This window comes from Chlamydotis macqueenii, chromosome 2 (assembly GCF_036417535.1).
Source record: "Chlamydotis macqueenii isolate bChlMac1 chromosome 2, bChlMac1.mat, whole genome shotgun sequence".
In the NCBI taxonomy this organism is placed as follows: domain Eukaryota; kingdom Metazoa; phylum Chordata; class Aves; order Otidiformes; family Otididae; genus Chlamydotis; species Chlamydotis macqueenii.
Genome location: NC_141557.1, coordinates 98250374 through 98272313, shown reverse-complemented (window position 1 = coordinate 98272313; position 21940 = coordinate 98250374). Strand labels below are relative to the sequence as shown.

The 21940-nt window shown below is 40.1% G+C and overlaps 1 protein-coding gene across 1 annotated transcript in view; it reads left to right on the top strand.

Moving 5' to 3' along the window:
* LOC104487108 (dynein axonemal heavy chain 5) overlaps positions 1-21940 on the top strand; it is a 175453-nt gene that overhangs the window by 130829 nt on the left and 22684 nt on the right. The window contains exons 68-72 of the mRNA XM_086742108.1: positions 1410-1574; positions 6131-6398; positions 12181-12302; positions 13488-13835; positions 19237-19425. Coding sequence (XP_086598234.1) covers positions 1410-1574; positions 6131-6398; positions 12181-12302; positions 13488-13835; positions 19237-19425 — 1092 coding nt within the window. The remainder of the gene's footprint in view (positions 1-1409; positions 1575-6130; positions 6399-12180; positions 12303-13487; positions 13836-19236; positions 19426-21940) is intronic.

Below are 21940 nucleotides of genomic sequence, written 5' to 3'. Positions count from 1 at the left end.
CAGCACTCCCAAGTCCTTCTCCTCAGGGCTGCTCTCAATCCATTCCCTGCCCAGCCTGTATTTGTGCCTGGGATTGCCATGACCCAGGTGCAGGACCTTGCACTTGGCCTGGTTGAACTTCATGAGGTTGGCACGGGCCCACCTCTCCAGCCTGTCAAGGTCCCTCTGGATGGCATCCCTCCCTTCCAGCGTGTCAACGGCACCACACAACTTGATGTCGTCAGCGAACTTGCTGAGGGTGCACTCCATCCCACTGTCCATGTCGCCGACAAAGATGTTGAACAGGGCCGGGCCCAGTACGGACCCCTGAGGGACGCCACTCGTGACCGGTCTCCACATGGACATTGAGCCATTGACCACCACTCTCTGAGTGCGGCCATCCAGCCAACTCCTTATCCACCGAGTGGTCCGTCCATCAAACCCATGTCTCTCTAGTTTAGAGAGGATGTCGTGCGGGACAGTGTCAAAAGCTTTGCACAAGTCCAGGTAGATGATGTCAGTTGCTCGTCCCTTGTCCACCGATGCCATCACCCCGTCATAGAAGGCCACCAAATTGGTCAGGCATGATCTGCCCCTGGTGAAGCCATGTTGGCTGTCACCAACCACCTCCTTGCTCTCCATGTGCCTTAGCATGGTTTCCAGGAGAATCTGCTCCATGACCTTGCCAGGCACAGAGGTGAGGCTGACCGGCCTGTAGTTACCCGGGTCTTCCTTATTCCCCTTTTTAAAAATGGGGGTTATGTTCCCCCTCTTCCAGTCATCGGGGACCTCACCAGACCGCCACGACTTCTCAAATATGATGGCCAGTGGCTTGGCAACTTCATCCGCCAGTTCCCTCAGGACCTGCGGATGGATCTCATCAGGACCCATGGACTTGTACACCTTCAGGTTCCTTAGATGTTCCCAAACCTGCTCTTCGAGTACAATGGGCAGTTCTTCATCCTTGCAGTCCCTGCTTCCACCTTCTACAGCTTGGGCGGTGGGACAGGAACTCTTGTCGGTGAAGACTGAGGCAAAAAAGTCATTGAGAACCTCAGCCTTCTCCATGTCCTGGACAGTCAGTAATTTAGGGGCAATATTTGGCTGTCCTCAGAGCTGACAGTGGATCTATTCTGCATGGATTTCTTTAGTTCTTTTAAAAAAAACCTTTTAGCATCCTCTAGCAACAATGATCACAGGATGGCTGTTGTGTGAGAAGAATTCTTTCCTTTCTTTGTGTGAAGTTTGCTATCTGAGAATTTCAATGGCTGCCTGCTGGTGACTGTAACATTCGTTACACTAAGTTGAAAATCAAAGTTTAGAAATTCATTGCCTTCCAATGTCGGTATTGGTAAATTCCACATCAGTGATTAATGCTAAATAAAAAACCTACAAGGTAGATATTTCTGGTAACTTGGCTTTTTTTTTAGGCTCGACATTACATTGCGGAATCACTTGGAGGGAAATATACAGAAGGATTTATTCTTGAAATGGAAGCAATGTGGATAGAAAGTGACTGTCGAACACCTTTGACATGCTTTTTGTCAATGGGATCTGACCCCACTGAAAATATAGAACGTCTTGCAAAATCAAAGGTATCCTTCTAAACTGAGTTTGCTAAAGCTGGTAAAGACATTTAAAACTATCCTTTGAACTAGAAATGGTATTTCCACATTTTATAGAAGTTTGACTGATTATATTTATATTCATACCAGTGTCCTCTGGAAGTTAATTTTGGACCAGCAGTCAAAATGCATTTACTGAGGAAAGGGAAATGTTATATTCTTGCTTTTTCAGTTTTTTCATTCCAATGAGCCCTCTATCTTTATCCAGCAGACTATGATAGTCCAATACTTAGTGAAAGTATTTAGCTATAAGAGTGAAGCAATACTTGTCTCCTACACTGTGTTGCATTCACTGTAGGAGCTGATAGTAATGACAATTACAGGAAGATACAGAAAAAAAATCATAAATATGGTGACAAGATGAATTAATTTGGAGACCCTACCATTCCATCAGTTCACTTGATGGAGATGTTCAACATTTTTTACAATGCAGCATCACTTTAGAGCACTCTGTTCTTTATGTTTTATGGTTCACAGTGTAGATGCAAGTATAATTTTTCCAAGAAGAAGTTATTCACAGTAGTTCTGCATAATTTTTCCTCCCTGTTAGAATGCATCTTAATTTAGAGGTGCAGGATTTTGTACACAGTAAGACTTTTTCGTAAAAGTGGGGAGCACCCACAAATCTCTTTAGCTTATTAATTAAAAAGTTTAAACGCTCATTCTCTTTGAAAATCAGGTCTCTCATTTTATTTGTCTAACTGTGATAAAGAGTGCTTAAATTTAGGATCTAACTCTCACTTGAGTGTTTAAACTTAGGAATCTTAAGTCTGAAGTTGTTGATGTGGTTCTTGTCCCCAAAAATTGTGCAGCCAGATAGCCAGACAGTATACAAACATAGGGAGGGAGAAAGAAGGCAGTTGAGTGAGCAGGATTTTTAGGTTTATTGCAAGCAATGCATTGGAAGAACGATTTTATTCCTATTCACAAAATGTTCTATTGTCTCTTCCAAAGATATGAGAGATGTTTTGACTGTGTAGATTTGAAATTAACTGCAAGAATATCTATAGAATAAAAATGGGCATTTTTTTTTTTTTTTAGTCCCTTTTCAAGTCCAAGTAAACACATTAGGTGGTTTTGATTGGATTCCTGTTTTCATGGTGTATGATATGAATACAAATGGAATGTCAGCTTTGCAATGATGTTTTCACTCACTTCTTGGACTCTTCAACATAACATAGCCTGTGAAATGGATTCCTAGATTGGTACTTACTCTGTCTCCAACAGGAGTTAGTTTCTGTAAACAATAAAGAGAAAGAGTGGCTTCTTTGAAAGCAATTCAGAGCACAGGATTGAAACTTAACAGTGGCTTGCATCCAGGAGTTGAGTATTTCTATCCCATTCAACATGTAAGGGAGTGAGTGACACTAACCTCCTAATAGAGTCACTTGAAGTCAGCTGGTCACTTAGACTCACTCTTGCAAGTAGTGGAACAAAATGCTCTCCTATTCTGTCAAATCTTAGGCAAGACCTTAGCCTGTCTGGAGAAGTGCTGGTAGGTAGAGGAGGCTCTGTAATTGTGACTGCTAAAAGACGACAGTTTTTGCTGTCGTTCTGAACGTATATTGCAGTGGACACTTTTATATGTCTTCATGCTTTAAGGAAACGTGTAGAATAATAGATAGAGAGGTTGCAAAAGAGATAAAGAGATTGCCTTGTTTATTCACACATGGTTTATGAACAAGGCAACATCAGCTAGGCTGTCATAACTTGAAGTTCAACTGTAATGTCAACTGTAAATGTAAAGTTAACTGTAATGTTTGACTGTAAAATTCTTGTCTGATCTCTTGAATTAAGATCTTACCACATAGCATGTAGAAACCTTTCAGAAGCCATCCGGATTCTGCAAATCAAACTAAAACACAAATCTTTTTTTTTTTTAAGTGAAAATGTATATCAACATTGTGGGAGCAGAGGAGCATATCAGCAGTTCTCAATTTTTTGAAAAATGTATCTATAAATCATTTACACTTTTCAGAAACATTTGTAAGAGGGCTTTGTGTTTATTTTGCTAGTTAGTCAACAAATTATACTTAGTTTCCATCTTCCTCTTGGCTTTCTCTGTGTTTTTCCAGAATAAACCTTTGATTTAACATAGGTTAGCTGCACCAAGGATCTGATCTTGGTACACATGTGATTCCATACCTCCAAAGTATCCTAAGTATTGTTCTTTTTTTATTCTTCTTCTTTATGATAGAAAACTTCCAAAAACCATGCTGGGCCTATTTTTTTTGGTGATTTCCCTTTTACATACATGATTTGTAGTTTTAAAATGGATTGTCAGTACTCATGGTACCTTTATGTATTATATTAACAATATAACACAATTATCTGCAGTTGTAAGTGTTCAAATCTGTGTCCAGAATTTATTTTTTGCTCTAATATTTAGTTGTTCCGATGGCCTTCTCCCAAAGAAATGGAAACTGTATCTGTGACTACTGAGCTATATAACCTTGTTTATAAACCAAGCAAGCTCTGTCTTAAAACTAGTTCATTTTCTGCCCCCTTTACTTTCACTTGAAGATGGAATCACAATTTAACTTTCTGAATTAAAATCGAGTTCGTTAGGTGTAGCACTTTGGCTTCATTAAAAGCAGATATTTTTATTATTGTAGAGATAGTTTCTTCTTTCAGGGAATGATGCACAGAACCTTCAGTAGAATTGTCAGAGCCACTGTAGTGAGTAAAATAATAGCATTTTCATCTGGATAGTGATGAATTAAGGTGACACAGATATATTGGTATGACTCACTTCTGAGAGAAACATTCTGTACACAGACATTTTCACAGAGTTGTTTCAGAAGGTGTAAAAGGAGGACAATCTGTAGTGAAATATATTTTTCCTTGTCTTGAAGTATAACTTTTAATGATTGTACGTTTGAGAGGTAACATTGCAGAGAAGAGCAAATTATGAGCAAATGCTTTGTTAGGGAATAATGTACCAGCTGAATATTTACGTGCTCTGCAGAGGTGGTCGTAGTCTTTGACTTATGGGAGTGCTAGCTGTACTCAGATACCTCTTAGAAAAGGTAAAGTTTTTGCTCCTCCAGCACGTAGCCAACTTCATAGGCTATTCAGCTTTGCTTGTATTAGCTGCAGTTTCAGGTTTTACTGACCTGAGAGCAGGATTTAACTGCTTTCTTATCTTTGGCATTCTCTTCTCAAATCTTTTGCCAGATGTGGAGGGTTGTATACAGCAGATGTGTTTATACTGTTCAGTAAAATCGGGTCAGGGCCTGTTCTCTGACCCTAAGGCCAAATGACCCAGCACAACTTGTGTCCATATACTTAGCCTTTTTCCTCTGCGAAAGTAGGGCAGCCTCATCTACGCTGTTTAGGACTGAATGACTTCCTTCTTTTCAATTTCACAGTGAGAGAGTCTCAGTAGCAGGAAGACTTAAGATTAACCTTTGTTGCTCTCAGACAACTGAAGATAAGCCCAGATTGATAAATCTTTATGCAGCTCATCAATTGCAGCACGAGGGATACTTGGCTGTAGGTCTTGAACATGAAACTGTCCATGAAACTAAGACTTTTCCATCAACTCCCTTGCCCTCAACACATATATAGAATAATATGCTCAAGTGGGTTTGATAGTTCTGGTTTTCTGTGGTAGGAGTCAGGCAGCCAACCTAAGCCAGTGGACTACTTAAAAAGAACAAGGGTAATAAGAACAATAAGCAAGAGGAGGTCTACCTGCACGTTGCTTGTATGGTCCTGATGACTACCTAGTCAGCTTGTCTTTTTCAGATCCCCTTGTGAGAGCTTGTATCATCTTCTGTTTTTCTGAACAACTGGCGTTCTTCTCCCATGGCCTCTGGAGGAAAGACTCCATAAATTTCCAGAATTCCTGTGTTTGCATTTATGAGCTTTGTCTCTTTTGAATCCAGAAAACTAACAGCTAGAAAACTAGCTAGCAGATTTCCAAACTAGAATCCTCTGAATCAGTGGCTCCACAGCTGCCAATTAACAATACAGGATGTTTGCTAAGGAATGACTTAATATGAACCAATCTTTCTTGTCCTGCCTGTATCCTTGACTGTTCTCGGTTAGATGAAATAAATATATTCAGACAGTAAAAAAGACACCAAAATTGTTGGCTTTACTCTATGCTTTCATTATTATGTGGAATCTTAATATCTGTTCATCTCAAGAGAGTCCACATCACAGGAAAAAAGAATAGTCAAGCAGTTCTGTTGCTGTGTGTATGTCCTGCTTTATTTGTGAAAGTGGGGAAAAGGAAGGGAAAATGTTTTGGTTATCTTACCCCGTTGAATTCGTCAGACCTGCAAAAAAGTATCATGTCCAGTGGGTGGAGTTTTCTTTCAGTAGGTGGAAGATAAGAGCAACTTGGAGGGTTTTCCTTTTTTGTTTACTCTGTTTTAATATAATCGACCTCCATTGATATTAGTGTTTTTCTTTGTGGCACAATGTCACTACACATGAACCTGCAGAAGCAATACATTGTGTGTATAATCATTGTAAAGAACTAGATATGAAAGAAACTTTCTTTTTTTTCCTTCCAGAACATTCCCTGTCATGCCATTTCAATGGGTCAGGGCCAGGAAGTCCATGCAAGGCGCCTGTTAAATCAGTGCATGCAAGATGGAGGATGGCTCCTTCTACAGAACTGCCACCTTGGCTTGGAGTTTCTTGGGGAGTTAATGGACACCATCACAACAACAGAATCTATGAGTGAAGATTTCAGGACCTGGATCACTACAGAGGCTCACCCAGAATTTCCTATTAATCTTTTACAGTCCTCTATCAAATTTACTAATGAATCCCCTCAAGGTAGGAAAAGATGCTTTTTTTTTTTTGAGTTTGGGGGCTTGCTTTCTCACTGACTCTGTACCACTAGATGTTGTGCAATATTTTAGTTTTTACTCTCTGTTTTTTCATTAGCTAAATACAGTACTGTGTTAATCAGTCTTGCAATGTGTAAAGCATGACTCTTTGGGAGAAAATGGATACTTTTTTTTGTTCCTAACAGAAATTGATAACAATTTTGATGTTTGTGGGGAACCTGTGGAGAATGCCAGGTCAGTGGTCCTTTCTTAACCTTAATACACTCCATCACTCTCTTCTTTCTGTCCTGTTGACCCCACCCAAGGATGCAGAGGGGGACTGATCCTGTGCTCTGCTGGGTAAGAAAAAGGAAGAACTCTTCTGAACACCCAAACTCAAGCTCCCAAGCTGCAATATGTAGCTGTGGCTGTTGCTGCTTCTTATGTCATCTGACACTGCTGTCAGGAGATGGACATGAGCATCTTTGTAATTGTCCTTCAAGTGTTTGTGAGCTGCTGCTGAATCACCTCTTAGTCTCTGTCACAGGCAAGACAGTTAATAACAACCCATAGTGGACCCGAGTACTGGGATTTACTTAAGAATCTATGAGATTAGGGATTTTATGCTACTTGCTTATTTTACATACTCACTCTCTTGCTCCCAGTCTGCTGTATTGTATTCATTTTGTCTTGACTTCCCTTCCTGTTGCAGAGATTGCTGCTGGTCCAGGAAGGTCAGGCAGAAAGTTATGTAGGTTTAAGGCTTTGCAGCTACTTGCAGCTACCAGTCTTGGACATTACTGGCCTAGGTCTCTGGGCATCCCCTGGCATCTGCCTCCATCCATCTCTCCTGTTTCCAGAATCTTTCCCCACTTCCAGGATGTTTCCTCAAGCTAGGATGTTCATCTTGTGTTTTCTGGGCCTCTAAGCCCCAGTTTTCCTAACCTAAGTAGTCTATATGCAGAAGTACAAAGTGTGATCAGCATCTTAATTGGGAGTTCTGACTCATGTTTCTATATTAATTGGAGGATTCAGGATGTTTCAGTTTTTGCAGCCTGTACAATTCACAGCTAGCAAGTACAAAGTTGTCGTAGTTCAGCCCTGATCAGGACCAGACTACGCAGTCTGTCTCTCGCTCCCCCCACCCTCCAAGAGAATAGGAGGAGATGATATAAGAAAAAAAAACAGCTCAAGGTTTGAGATAAGGATGGGGAGAAATCCTTAAAGTTACCGTCACAGGCAAAACAGACTCGACTTGGGGAAAACTATTCATTTATTTCTAAAATTAGCAGGAGAATGAGACAGGGAACAAGATAACCTCCCCCCCACCCCTCCCTCTTCCCAGGCTTAACATTATCTCTACTACCTTCCCCTCCCGAGCAGCACGGGGGGGAAAAGGGAATGGGGGTCGCGGTCAGTTCATCACGCGTTGTTTTACGCCGCTGTATCATCGTCAGGGGAAGAACTCCTCGCATTCCTCCTCTGCTCCAGCGTGGGGTCCCTCCCACGGGCCACAGTCCTTCGTGAAACTGCTCCGGCGTGGGTCATCTCTTCCACGGGGTGCAGTCCCTCTAGAACAGCTGTCCCAGCGGGCCCTCCACGGGCCACAGCCTCCTTCAGGCCTCCACCTGCTCTGGCGTGGGGTCCTCCATGGGCTGCAGGTGGATCTCTGCCCCTCCGTGGACCTCCATGGGCTGCAGGGGGACAACCCGCTCCACCATGGTCTTCACCACGAGTTGCAGAGGAATCTTGGCCAGGAGCCGCATTACTCCTCCCCCTCCTTCTGAACTGACCTTGGCGTCTGCAGCCGTTCCTCACAACAGGCTGGCAGACGTCTCTCAGGATCCTTTTTACATCTTATTCACTTCTCATCTCCTCTCCACTTCTTGCAGCCAGGCCGGGCCAAGTTGGGCCCAGTCGGCTGCCTGGCGGGAGGCCAGAGGGTGAGGCCTGCAAGGCCCATGAGGCTCGCGCCTCCCCCTCTCTGCCCCCCGCTCAGCTGCTTCACATCTTCTCCTCCTCTTTTTCCTGTTTTCCCCTACTTAAATACGTTATCGCAGAGGCGTTATCACGGGACATTCTGCTACCAATTGGCTTGGCCTTGGCCAGCAGCGGGTCCGCCCTAGGCCCGGCCGAGTCCACTAAACAAAGGGGAGCGACTTCTAGCAGTTTCCTACAGAAGCTACCACCTTAGGCCCCCCCCTCACTAACAAAACCAGAACAAAAGTTTGTCCTTGGGAGTTCAAAATTTCAGTTTTGGACATCTGCTGTCCCTCATATGTGCATGCAATTATCTGCTACTTTTCAGTATTCACAGTTTAAGCAGGTTTTTGCATACCACAGCCTCCTCTTCAACAGACTAAACAAACTCAGCGTTCTTATCCTGTCTTTGTAGGTCATATACTCTCAGTATCTGACCACCTTTATTGCCCTATCCAGTTTCTCCACACCTCCTTTATGTGCCAAATAAGAGGAAGCCTGATCAGCACTAAGTGGAAAGTGATGAGAACTTTCTTCAGTCTGATGGTTTTGCTTATAGAAAATCTGGTGTCTGTGATAACCCTGAGGTGCTTACCAGTAGATCTCAGCTAGCAGATCTCAGCTTGTACAAATGCATGGGGTTATTGTGCTGCAGGTGCAGAACTTTGCACTTCTCCTTGTTGAACTTCATGCAGATTTTGTTGGCCAAGGTTTCATCTTTCTCTAGATCCCTCTGGACTGATGGTCTGCTGTTTAAGTATGTCAGCCACACTCTCTAATTTAGTATTGTCTACAAATTTGTTGAGGTTGTCTTTTGGTCCTTATCCAAGCCACTGATGAAGATACCGAACAATTTGCTTGAAGATATTGAACAGTTTACTTTTTGTCTGGCTGATAATGTGTCCTAAGCCATTGATTACTTACTATTCTTTGAGTCTAATAACCAACCTGATAGCCTTCTACAATAAGATGATTGATTTAGTGGATGAGGGGAACGCACAGAGTGTTATCGTGGCTTCAAGAAGGCTTTTGACACAGCCCCCCAGTACATTTTTTTAGACATACTGATCAAGTAGGCATTACAGAAATGGACAGTGAGGTGGATTGAAAATTGTGTGAACTCCCAGGCTCAAAGGGTTGTGGTCAGCTGCAAAAGTCCAGCTGCAGAGCAGTCACCAGTGATGTATGCCAGGGGTCAATACTGGGGCCAGCAGCGGTTAAAAATTTCACTAATGACCTGGATGATGGGACACCCTCAGCAAGTTTATAGTTGACACAAAGTGGGAAGAAGGGGCTGGTACACCAGAAGGTCATGTTGTTGTTTAGTGAGAGTTTCACAGACTGAAGAAATGTTCTGAGAAAAATATGCTGAACTTCAACATAGGGAAATACCAAGTACTCCCCCTCATGCATCTGTACATGATGGGGTTGACCAGCTGTAAAGCAGCTTCACAGTAAAGGACATGGGGTTCCTGATCGAAATCAAGTGGAACATGAGCCAGCAATACACCCTTGGAGCAAAGATGGCCTGAAACACCCTCTGCATAAGGAAGATAATTTCCAGCAGGCTGAGGGAGGTGATTCTTCTCTACTAAGCTATAGTGAAAGCACATTCGGAGTCGTGTCTTCAGGTCTGACCTCCCCAGTGCAAGAAAGACATGGACAGAACGAGTCCAGTGAGAGGCCACAAAGATGCTGAAGGGACTGGAGAACGTGACAGATGAGGAGAAGACAAAAGAGGTATGATTGTTTAACCTTGAGGAGAGAAGGAGTATTAATGAATATAAATACGTGATGGGAGTGAGCAGAGAAAGCAGCAAGACTTTTCTCAGTGGTGCTAAGCGCCAGAAAGAGAGGATGGACACAAATGGAAATCCAGGAAATTCTACTTCATCAGAAGAAATCTTAACCCACTATGAGGGTGGTCAAACACTGGAATAGCTTTTCAGTGAGTTTATAGACTCCATCCTCAAAATCAACATGGACAAGGCACTGAGCAACCAGCTCAAGTTGATCCTGCTTTGAGAAGGGATGTTGCACAAGGTGGTCTCCAGAGGTCCTTTCCAACCTGAACTATTTGGTGTTATTCTGTGTGATATGAAAACAGCCAGCTTTTCTAAGTTGTCTCTAACCTGTTGCTCTCCTGCTGTTGAATGTCTCTCTCTTACTATGCTGCTACCTGTAGACATCCTTTATATGTTTATAGAAGCAACTTACTACCCTGCCTTATAACTACTCGTTATGTATGATGAGGGAATGTTACTTCTAATTTTGGACTATGGCAGAAAGAAATTCTCAAGCCTGACACTTATTTTGTCTTTAACTAACTGTGTAATGTATTAACTTGCCTTTCATTTGCATATACATGTTGCCGCTGATTTCAGTAGATCAAGTCAGTAGGGGCAGAGAATTTTTGTCGATGGTTGTATTTAATGCCTCAGTCATTTCAAGCTCTTATTTCAGTATTCATCTTCCTTTGAAAATTAGTAAGATGCCTGCAAAATGTCTGATCTTGTGAAAGACATCCTGTTTCAGTATATATACTCCACTCTCAAGAGCAGTTAGTCAGTCTGCTGTTAAAAATTTCTTACTTCTTTCTCTTCTCTCCCCTTTTTAATTCACTGCTCAGCATCTTTTTATTGTGCTCTGACCCCCTTCTCATCATTCAAATGATAACATCCTATAGCTCCAGGAGGCTATTTTGTAAGTCATGTTATAGCCAATTTACAACTTGCATTTAGTAATAGAAATATGCCCCATGTAACAATTTAAGTCAGGATGAAATATAAACAGTTTTAGTCTTCTGATACTGTCCTGCCACACTGGTAGCACGATGTGATAAGGCACTTTTGTTTGATTAATTTATCTTGATTTTGGAACTCTCTTATGATAGCCTTATAATATTTTGAAAAGCTATTTGTTTGAATATTATTCTACAGGGTCTTTGTGAAGTAGGAAAGAAGCAAAAGGACTTTTATTGTGTCATAGGAAGTACGATGACTTGGACAATCTATTCACTACACTTGAAATTTGTCTTTTTAGACTTGTGTTAAGCTGATTAGGTGGAAGATATCATAAGAGGGACCTGGTGTCAGTAACTCATGCTTGGTGTTGTCTGCCAAAAGCAGATGATGCTTCAGTAACGCTGTCTGAAAGCATCTGGGAGTAGTGGGGCTTACATATTCCATGGAAGCTAAGATTGTATCAGTATTATGTGCCTAAAGCTGTTCCCAGGATGTGAAATGTCAGTGCTCAAACAAACCGCCTCAAGTACTAGTATTTCTACTATGGATCTAGATTATCTTGTAATCAGCTTGGTGTCTGTATGCCAGTTTGAGAAGCTGCATACGGAATTTTGAGATTGTTATAGGAATGAAATATAAATAAAATTGTCTTCGGTAAAACTAAAATCTAATTCTATATGTAAATAGTGAAACACAAACTCTTGGATATTCAGTGCTGTATTTCATATGATGTTAGATGTTGATTGCCATATAGTTGCTGAATAGTTATGTTTATATTTCAGTTGTTATTGGTAACATTTACAATATGATTACTTAAGTGTAATTACTTCCTGACTCCTGGACTCCTGAACTTAATTTGGTGTGTCATGTACCTGAAACAAAACGTAGCTGAAGCTTGCCTGCTATGACCAACTGAACAGATAATTGATTCAAAGAGATTATTTGAAGCTACAAATAAGATGATACTGTAGATTGGAATAAAGAATTCTTCTTAATGGAAGTTAGAGTTATTGGTTCCATAGATTTTTTTTGCTCATATATTACATTTTTGTGCTTATTTCCTAGGTGTGAAAGCTGGCTTAAAACGGACATATTCAGCTGTTACTCAGGATCACCTAGAAGTGAGCAACATGGCACAGTGGAAGCCATTGCTATATGCTGTAGCATTTCTTCACACAACTGTTCAGGTTTAAAAATGCATTTTTTTTTCTGTCATAAAGCTATGTTTCATTTATTAATGCATCATAAATAAAATAAGAAAGAAAACAATACACCTCTATTACTGCAACTGTCTTAGAACTCTGCTCATGTTGATCTTGTACTTCCAGGAGGGATGGCATTTCAGGGTGAAAAAGGACAGTCAACCTATGATCGATTATTGTATTCTTCTGTTAAAGCCTTTGGGCATGGCTGTGTGATCTGTCTTTCAACTAAGTGGTTTTTACTAATATTTTAAATCATAAAAGCACATTAAAGAAATTTACAGCTTGGGTTGGAAAACCATAGTCTTAAAACTGCTACTTTCACAATGAGAAGGTCTATGAGGGTGAATATAAATCCTTCCTGCACTGAAACCTGTAGGAGGAAATTAAGGTGGAAGCTGATTTTGGGTCTTGCCTTTCAGAAGTTCCATTAATGAAAGTGCTTTATGGATTAACCACAACTTTTCCTCATTCTATTGATAGGTTTTGCAGTATCCTTTGTTTATATTTGTTGCTTAGTTAATGTAACTCTGTGGCATCCATGCACTGATGCATTGTGGTCTAATGGAAGCCTGTGGTATGCTTGTCTTTGGCCCATTGCTTCTTTCTTGGTGGAAATTAAGAATGTTTAAATACCAGATATTGCCCTAACAACTACATACAGCCAGCTGCATCTGTAAATGATTTAGTAAGAAGCAGCATTTGCTACTTACATCTGTAACATGCAGAGATATCAGTGGTATGAGTATACCTAGTCCATAGGAGGACCACAGACAATGATCACAGCTGATAAGTTTGGAAATTGTTTCCTAAAACAGTAGCTTTGTTGTTGAAATTCCCAAACTGTAGTTCTAGACTCACAGATTCGCTGCACTTAAAAAAGAGGATTTTTTTCTTTCGGAAAATGTTAATATTCCTATTCCTTTTTTTTTTGTATCTCTCTACTGATTATGATAAATGAAGAAATACTTAACTACTAGATAATTAATCAAGCATTTGGTCTTGTGTGTGTTTTAAGAGAAGAATAATTTTTTTTTTTATAGTTGGTGAAATATAGTCCCAGCTGGACTACTACATTCTTAGCATATCTCATGTATTCTTCTGCACTTATTGTTTTCTGCACAATTACTATCAATCAGACTTTTACCTTTAACTCTATCTATTTCACAGGAAAGACGGAAGTTTGGTCCATTGGGCTGGAATATTCCTTATGAATTTAATCAGGCAGACTTCACAGCCAGTGTGCAATTTATTCAGAACCATTTGGATGATATGGACATTAAACGTGGAGTGAACTGGACCTGTGTTCGCTATATGATTGGAGAAGTACAGTATGGTGGCCGTGTAACTGATGACCTTGACAAAGCACTGCTCAATACATATGCAAGAGTGTGGTTTGGAGAGCACATGTTTAGTGAAAAATTTTGTTTCTACAAAGATTATGTTATTCCAAAAGGGAAAACAGTTGAAGACTATCTCCAGTACATAGAGCAATTACCAGTGATTGATACGCCTGAGGTAAAATATTTCAATATATATTTACAGGAGTTTTTGTCAGATAAATAATTTAATCAGGTATGTTTTCTAGAGCCATGAATGCATAGGTCAAGATTACCAGGTAGACCATTATAGTGGGTATCTAGCATAGATCTGCTGACTAGGAAGAGGTAGATGAGGCCTTCTTGAAGTCACACATGCACAAGCCCTGGTCCTTATGGAAGTCTTTAACAACCCTAATTATCTGGTGGAAGGGTGATACAGTGGGGTTCAAGCAGTCTAGGAGATTTCTTGAGTGCATTAATGACAACTTCCTGGCACAGGTAACTAAGGAGCCAACAAAGAAAAGTGCTTGGCTGGAGCTGATACTTACAAGCAAGGAAGAACTGGTCAGGGATGTGAAATCCACCAATGGTGGAATTCAGGATCCTAAGAGAAGCGAGTAGGGCAAAAAGCAAGACCACAGCCCTGGATTTCAGGAGAGCAGACTTCAACCTGTTCAGAGGTTTCTTCCAGACTTGGAAGAATCCCATGGGACATGGCCCTGGGGAGAAGAGGGGTCTAGGAGAACTGGTTTATTTTCAGAGATCACGTCCTCCAAGCTCAAGAAAGATCCATCCTAACAAGTAGGAAATCAAAAGCAGCAGGAGACCTGAATGGATGAACAAGAAGCTCCTAACTGAATTCAGACATAAAAAGGAAGTGTACAAAAGGTGGAAACAGAGGTAGGTGACCCAGCACAAGTATGGAGCTACTGTCCAGTCCTGCAGGGATAGGGTTAGGAAAACCAAGGCCAAAGTCAAGTTAAATCTGTCCAGGAATGTGAAGGGCAGCAAGAAAGGATTTTACAAGTAAGTAAATAGCAGAAAGATAACTAGGGAAAATGTGGGTCCATTGCTGAATGAAGCAGGAGAACTAGTGAGAAATTATATGGAAAAAGCTCAATGCCTTCTTTACCTTAGTCTTTATCAGTAAAACTGGCCTCCAGGAATCCCAGGCCCTGGAGATGAAAAGTATAGAACAAAGAACTTGCCACTGGTGGAAGAGAACCAGGTTAAGGAGCATTTAAACAAACTGAACATATCTGTGTTCATGGTACCTGATGGGTTGCACCTGTGAGTGCTGAGGGATTACTTTTAAATTATCCCGATTACTTTTAAATTATCATGGTGATTGGAAGAGGTTCCTGAAGAATGGAAGACAGCAAATATCACTCTAATCTTTGAGAAGGGAAGAAGAAAGATCTGGCAAACTACAGGCTGGTCAGTTGCTGGGAAGATGCTAGAGAAAATCCTCTTGCAAAGCATTTGCAAACATGTGAAGGCAAGCAGGTGAATTGGAGTAGCCAGCATGGATTTGTGAAGGAGAAATCATGCTTAACCAACCTGTTGGCTTTCTACAAATGGGGTGACCAGCTTGATGGATGAGGGGAGAGCAGTGGCTGTTTTTTACCTCAACTTTAGTAAGGCCTTTGACATTACCTACCATAATGTCTTCATAGACAAGCTGACAAAGCATGGGTTAGATAAGTGTGCTGTGAGGTGGTTTGAAAACTGGCTAAATAACCAGTACAAAGTCCAGTTGGAGACAGGTCACTAGTGCTGTATGCCAGGGGTCAATACTGGGGCCAGTACTGTTTAGTATCTTTCTTAATGACCTCGATGATGGAGCAGAGGGCACCTTCAAGAAGTTCACAGGAGATACAAAACTGGAAGGACTGGCTGATGGTTGTACTGCTATCCAGAGAGATCTGGACAGGCTGGAGAACTGGGCAGAGAGGAATCTCATTAAGTTCGACAAGAAGAAATGCAAATTCCTGCCTTCCTGGTGGACAACTAGCTGACCATGAAGCAGCAATGCCCCCTCATGGCAAAGAGGCCAACAGTATCCTAGGCTGGATTATGAAGAGGGAGGTGATCCCAGCAGGCTGAGAGAGATGATTCTTCCTCTCTACTGAGCATTGGTGAGACCGTATCTGAAGTACTGTGTCCAGTTCTGGGCTCCCCAGTACAGGAAAGATATGGACTTACTGGAATAAGTCCAGAGCAGAGCCATGAAGATGAAGGGACTGGAGGATCTGTCATATGAGGAAAGGCTGAGAGCTGGGACTTTGTAGCCTGGGGAAGAGGAGGCTCAAGAGAGATCTTGTCAATGTATATACATACCTGTTGGGAGGGTGTAAGATGGAGCCAGAGTCTGTTTGATGGTACCCAGTGACAGGATAAGAGGCAATGGGCATAAATTAAACAACAGGAAATTCCATCCAACAACAATAAAACACTTTTTTTTACAGTGAAGGTGGTCAAGCACTGGAAGAGGTTGCCCAGAGAGGTTGTGGAGTCTCAGTCTTTGTAGATATTAAAATCCTAAGTGGACGCTGTGCTGGACAGCCTGCTCTAGCTGACACTGCTTGAGCAAGTGGTTTGGATTAGATGACCCTCAGAGGTCCCTTCCAAACAAAACTATTTAGTGCTTTTGCAATTCTGAACAGAGATGCAAACTGAGAAATAATGAAAATAAAAAAGCTGTATGGTCTCATTTTGCAAGTTATAATTGGGAGATTATTCCATTTTGACAACAGGAAGATTTGGATGTTGCCATGAATTGATGGGGTAGGGTGCAGTATAGCTCCTGGGTGCAACCACTTTTACATGACCTACTGTGTGTATACTGTAGTGGTCACATTAGTTGGAGGACTGCAACTTTCTGCTCCCTCTAGTGCACGCACACATGATGAAGGTATTTAAAATTGAAACAGAAGTGGATACTCCGGATTTCTGTCTCATTGCTATTAAATTGATAAATGCCTTTGGAGGCAAGTTCTATTAAAATTAAATAGATGACACTGGACAGAAAAAAAAAAGGGTTTCTGTTACTGATAACGTGCTGGCTGAGAGGGTGAGAAGATTTCAAGGTCATAAAATAAACTTGAAAAGTTTTGAGTCTCTGAAGGTAGTGAAAGCAGAATGCAAGGGTATTTGTGCTAGCAACGATGCACCTTTTCCAAGTGAGGGTAAATGCAGCCACGATAATGCATCACTGGGATCCACCTGAGCCCAGCTCATGAAGTGGTTACTATCACTGTATGAACCTTTTCAGGTGTTACTTTCATGGATCTGCTTTCCTAAGCACTTGGGAACCTATCCCACAATGCTGCAATGTATTTTTAAAGTATTCTAATGCCTGTAAAAAAATCTGCATGTACAGTTTGGTGTAGGGGAATTTTACCTTTGACTTTGATGTAAATAGGATCATGTCCAGGAATGCAAACATATTTTTCTCCTTCACATTTTTACAGGTTAGGAAGAAAGCTACGACTTTCTTCTGTCATTCCAAAATCTGTCAAAACTGCTTATGGAAACCTTTTAACTTTTTAATCTCCCAGTCTTCTTAGTTCCACAAAAGATATTGTGCTAGTCAAAACAGTGTACCTTTATTTCCTTCCCTTTCTATTTTTGGTTAAGAAAGAAAGAAAGACTGAATAAGTCTGATTGCTGTATCCTTGCTCTTTTGATGAAATTTCAACCTCTGATCAGAATAAACACTGACTTCTGAAGAGGGCTATTGAACTCAGCAATCCCTTTGAAAACTACTTTGATTTCAGAGGGGTATAGAGCTTTAGGATTGGTTTTGAGGATTTATCAGGCTAAAAAAAAAAAACCCTGAAAGACAGAATCTAACATCCTCTTTTTAATCAAAATTCCCAGAGATTTTGGATCAAAAAGAATGAGAGATTGGGCTCCTTGATTAATATACAGGACATCCAGGACACTGGTCCACCCACTGCTTTACTGCTTTGGTTTCTTTGTTCTTGTTCCTTCATACATCACTTGCATAAAAAACATAGCATCAGAGCTGCCTCCCATGTAACATCTCTGTCTTTGGCAATATTACGCCAATTATGTTGTTAGCCCTTGGACTAGCGCTACAATTTACATTCACCATAGCAGATATTTTTTCATGTTTCTAACTTGGGCTGTAGCATTGCCACAAAAATCTGTGAAAGCAAAACCAAACAAACCAACCCCTTAATGTGCAAGAGCAGAATCAGAAAAGAGGGTTTCTTCAAATGTGTATTTTGTTTCATGATAAATAAAATGCATTGAGATTTTCTCTTTTTACAGCTCTGAACAGTCAAGTTGAGTAAACTGCTATGTGTAAAATGTATTAATTCCTACTTAGAACCTAATTCCATGCTAGTTATAGTCACACTTTCTCTCCCACGTAGTATTAGGTCTGTACTGTGTTCTTTGTGCTGTTGTAAGGATCAGATCCACAACTGGTGTAAATCAGTGCAGCTTTGCTGGCTTTGACACAGATGCAGCCACCTACATTCCTTGTCTCTAAGTTTCTAGATTTGCAAGGATAAAAATATTACATAGGGCCCTTGTTATTCTGTTCTCAGGGTGTGTAAATATTGGTTACTAGAAGTGTCTGCTTGAAATATACCAATTCTAATGTAAAATATGAAAACATTAAAAAAGATAAATGGAGGATTGCTTGGCTTGGGTGCTAGGTTTGAAGACAAGCCTTCCTCATTGTTGGATCAGTGATTTTACAAACAAACATTACAAACAAAGCTTGTAAGAGACAATTAATAGCTGTAATTATGTGAGGGGTTGTGAAATAAGTCACAGTACAATTCCTCCTGGAGAAGAGTTGCAATTGTCAACCTGACAATTATAGACTTACTGATATTTCAGTGGAAGTTTCTGAGAAAGCTGTTATCATTCAGAAAAAAAGGGCAGCTCTGCAGTAATTCTGTGCTAGCTGTATCTTAAATAGAATAATTCAATTTCAGATGGGAAACCTACACCAAAAATAGCTAAACCATAAAATATCCTGAATATATCACCAGTCATAAATTCTTTAGGTACTTCGAATATGGGCAGTGTTTTATTTACCGTGCTGCATCCCTTATAAGCTTAAGAGACTGAGTAAACAAAACGTGTTAGAAATGGTAACTGGTCTGATTATTAGGGGCATCTACATGAGCTAGTATAACAGGAACAGATCTGTAGAGACAAAGAGCTAGAGGCGAGGGGTCAGTGTCCACATATGACATGTTTCCAACAAGCTCTAGTCTGATCCAGTGGAAAAGAATCAGTTTGTACCCCCTGGTAGCACTCCACAGCATGACCCAAAGCCTGCTATGTGAAGATAATCAGAAGATCAGTTAAAAAAAAAAAAAACGCTCATATAGATGAAAATGCTCTTGTGTATACAGATTATGTTAATATTTTTGTGTAATTTGGGCTTGGTCCTTGGCCAGTTAAATGAGTGTGCTTCCTATTCATATCATTTTATAGAGCTGAGGATTTTCATCCTTGTTTATCCATTTTCATGGATTCTTTCAGTAATATAATTTTAGAAGGAAAATTGAAAATTTTTTTTTCTATTTTTTTTTCCCTTTTGCTTTAAGGTATTTGGACTTCACCCTAATGCAGATATAACTTACCAGACTAACCTGGCTAATGAGACGTTAAGTACAATAGTGAGCATCCAGCCCAAAGACAGCAGCACTGGAGGAGGGGAAACCCGAGAAGCAGTGGTGCAGCGTCTTGCTGATGAGATGCTAGAGAAGTTGCCTCCAGATTATAACCCTCATGAGGTATATGCTGCTTTATAGATACAGATGTTTTATGTATGAACGTGTGTATATGTTTTATAAGTTTTATGGTACTTCTTAAATTTCACTGGCATGTGTTTTAAAAAGCTCTTAAAATTATGCATAATGGTTTATAATTCTGTTTGGGTTTATTATCTAAAATATTCCTACATCAGAAACATGTATTTCAAATGCCATAGTCCACTTAATTAGTCACCTGCATTCAGAAGGGCCATTAGAGGCCTCAGAAAGTTTTTGACCTCCTTAGAGCTTAGAGAAGGACACCAGTGCCTCTTTCTGAAGGATCAGTGATCTTATAGCTTTCAACTCACCTACCCTTATTATGATACCACCATTATGAATAATGAATATTATCATTGACCTTTTCATGCCCCAGATCTTTTGGAGTTTGAGCCATAGTAGATATATTTGTGAATCTTCTTTTGCATTTTTGATTAACAGTCTCATTAAATGGAAAAATCCAGCATAAAGCACTCTTGCATCAGTTTGTAAGTAGGATCTGGTGTCTTGCCATGTGATTCATGAACAGTAACTGTTGAAAACTCCTCATTCCCATGATTTTATTATTTGTAATTCTGTTTTGCACTGATAGTGCTTCTTCCCCTGATTGCAGTCCAAGCTTGTAAAGTGCCCAGTCTGCAATATTGTAACTTATTATGTTATAGTTTATTTTCTTCTCTGTCCAACTTAGAATGTCCACTTAGGTTGCAGCCAGTAGTCTTAGGGCCCTGGCAATATTTCCTGTCTTCTGTTCTACTATTCATCTCAGATTTAATATGTCTTGTATAAACATCCTTTTCTGTGCTGTCATAATTCAACTCAGAACTTCTCTTTTCATTCCCCTCTTGGCAAGCTACTTCCAATCTACAACTTTTTTGGTGAGGTTTCCTAACAGCTTTCTCCATATGGTTATTTTTCCATCCATTCCTGCTTGTGTCTTTTTTTTTTTTGTCACCTGCTTATTGAGTAATTCCCAGAAATAGTATATAAATAATTTATTTGTAGATTTTATTTGGAATAGAGTCAGTTTTCTAGTTTTCAAGTTATTATTTAATAGTAAATAAATATTATAAATAGCAAATAAAATGAAATATAGTAAGTATAATAATTAATAACACTTAATTACTAATTAAAAAAATAATAATTTACACCTGGGATCTACACCTGCAGTTTACATACACATTGGATTGTTCTCAGTCCTTTTCACTTATCCGTCCTGTCAGAGTAAAGCTATTTGAAGGAACTAGTTCCTTCTAGTTTTGTTCAGCTCCTTAGAAATTATTTTTTCAATGTGCAATGTAATGGAATACTGAATGCCTGGGTTAGCATATATGGCTTTGCCATATTTGTAATATGTATATTGAGCTATTTTTTTTCCCATGTATTTGCTAAATTCTCCAAAGGAGTATTTCTTCATTCCCTTGTTAAACTGCCAACTTTGTTCCTATGAAGAATTCGTAATACTTAAAAGACATCAATAGTACTGAACTTTATATTGTAACTAGAGGTTATTCTTGCCCTCAGATTTTATCCTTGGGACATTTGTGCAGTGCCTTTTAGTCTTGTAAAATGCACACACACTTGTTTAATCCAAATTTCACTTCTAAATGTGAAATGGCTTGAACAAATACTGGTTTTGTCTGGCATTTCTTCTGTTTAATCTTGGTCTCATTCACTCTCATTCCTTCTTGGTTTATTCTTTCAAGTTATCCACACAAAACACACATAGAGTGGACTGTCCCTTTTCAGTCACTTCCTGGATTGTCTTAGCTTTGGAAACAGCCAGTTATGGAGCCACTACAGACAAAGAGTCTGGAAGGTTTATTTCGGGAGTTCCACCCTGCACTCTTAACATGTCTCTAGTTTAATGTATGTGGGTACAGTACATACTTTTCCATGTGACTGTATAAAAAAATCACCACCAATTATTTTCATTGCTATTTGACTCTAATCATCCAGTAGTATGACAAGCTGTTATCTCTGCTCATGATCTGCCAATCATACATGCAGGTTTGTTTTTTTTTTTTTTATAAGCAATCATCTTTATAATGATGCTCACAATTAGGTAGTTCTTTGCTTCCATACCACTTCTTTGACATCTCTGACCTTCCAAGAAACCTCTTTTGCTTCAATTTGCTTGACAGCTGTTGTCATGGTTCAAGTAAGGAGATTCGTGTTTGTACAGGACAAACCAATATTAGGTATTAATACTTTAGCATCAGCTTGCTCCCCCACCCCACATTGTTCTTACAGGTACAGTCAGAGGATGTCCTATTGGATCTACTTTTTCCCTCTGTGTTTCTTGTAAATATATTCTGGGCTCAGGATATAAGTTTGTTTCATTCTCTTATCAGTAAGCATAGATACCACCCCTTCCTGATGATTTTTAGTTTTCTTAGACTCTGTACATCTTGATCTTTTAATTGCATTTCTCTTTGTTTAATCACACCACTCTATTTACACGCTCTTTCTTTAGTCCACATTACTGATGGATGAC